This window comes from Elephantulus edwardii, unplaced genomic scaffold (assembly GCF_000299155.1).
Source record: "Elephantulus edwardii isolate Elephantulus edwardi_28Jun2011 unplaced genomic scaffold, EleEdw1.0 scaffold00465, whole genome shotgun sequence".
In the NCBI taxonomy this organism is placed as follows: Eukaryota; Metazoa; Chordata; class Mammalia; order Macroscelidea; family Macroscelididae; genus Elephantulus; species Elephantulus edwardii.
In genome coordinates, this window is record NW_006400215.1 from 346,517 (window position 1) to 347,784 (window position 1,268).

The following is a 1,268-nucleotide window of genomic DNA, read 5'->3' on the forward strand; positions in this document are numbered from 1 at the left end:
TCCCTATTCTGACCCCAGAAATGTCAGGTTCTTCTTTTTGCAATGTTCTTCAGGCAATTTCTACTGAGAAAGTGTACTTTAAAGAAGAAATGTTTAAAACAATCCTGTTGTTTATCACAGAGCATATATTGAAGTGTGCGTTCAGAGCTGAGAGGCAATGAGACGTCTCTGATTTACTATACTTCTTAGCCACAATTACTGTTTTTTGATCTAGGTGTTATTCCATCTTAAACCCATTGCATTAGTTGTTCCTTCTGCCTCAACATTCTTTCTGTGAGCACACTGATTCAGCTTTCCTTCTTTTGCATTATATACGGCTCAGAAACCAGTGAGAACCCGGAGCACCGGTTAGCGGAACCAGACGGGTCATATGCCTCCAGGCGGCAGTCAGAGCGCCTCCTTTCCCGCCAGATTTGTAAGTTTCGTTTTCTTTCCAATCAGTGACACCTCTTTTTTTCAGAAGCCTGTTCTCCTTTTAGAAGCATAGAACACACATCATGGATCCTCGGCGGGGAAAGGAGAGGAGAACATCTAAGAAAGCAGGAGCTGGGACCCCCAAAGGCTCCGCGCAGAGCGCGAGGGGCGGCTCGGAGAAGCCCGAGGCATTTTCTCCCGCTTCCGGGGCTGCTATTTCCTCCAGTGGCCGATGCAGCCCGGCTGGGAAGTCAGTGCCCAAGAAGAGCGCCCGAGACCCCCAGAAGATGCCCCCGGGGCCCGGGGCCAAGACGGCGCCTCTCCGCGCCGGGGACTCGCCGCCTTTGGGCGCCCCCAGCGCCGACGAACGCGAGAGGCAGAAGGCTCCCTCGGTCCCGCCCGAGGGCTCAGAGCCTTCTGCGTCCGCAGAGCCGCCGCTTCCCGTGGTGAGATGCCGTCGCCCGAGGGGCACCGGTTCTCGCCGCGGAGGAGGCGCGGATCCCGCCCTAGAACGGAGATCGGCGCCAAGGCCCGAGGAGGTGGGGAGTCCCGGGAGAGAGTCGGCGTCGGGGTGGAAGCCCCGCCAAGTGCTGAAGAATTTGAAGCTGAGCCTGGGTGATATCTCGCCGGCGGCAGAGGTGGTGAACCGGGTCGTCGACCACCTGCTGCGGCGCTTTCAGAGCAGCGATTCCGAGTTCAAGGGCATCTCCGTGCTGCACGCAGGAAGCTACTACGAGCGAGTGAAGGTGGGCTCCCTGGCTTTCCCGCCCCTCTTCCCGGCCTCAGACTTCCTCCAATTCATGTGGTCCTGGTACCTGGCCGACCCCCTAACCCTCACCTCACTCTTGTTCTCA

At 57.2% G+C, this 1,268-nt stretch overlaps 1 protein-coding gene across 1 annotated transcript in view; it reads left to right on the top strand.

Annotated features, from left to right (window-relative positions):
* The first annotated feature begins 497 nt into the window (after positions 1-497).
* Positions 498-1,268, top strand: part of MB21D1 (Mab-21 domain containing 1) — a 68,676-nt gene continuing 67,905 nt past the window's right edge. Inside the window, exon 1 of the mRNA XM_006902883.1 lies at positions 498-1,160. Coding sequence (XP_006902945.1) covers positions 498-1,160 — 663 coding nt within the window. The remainder of the gene's footprint in view (positions 1,161-1,268) is intronic.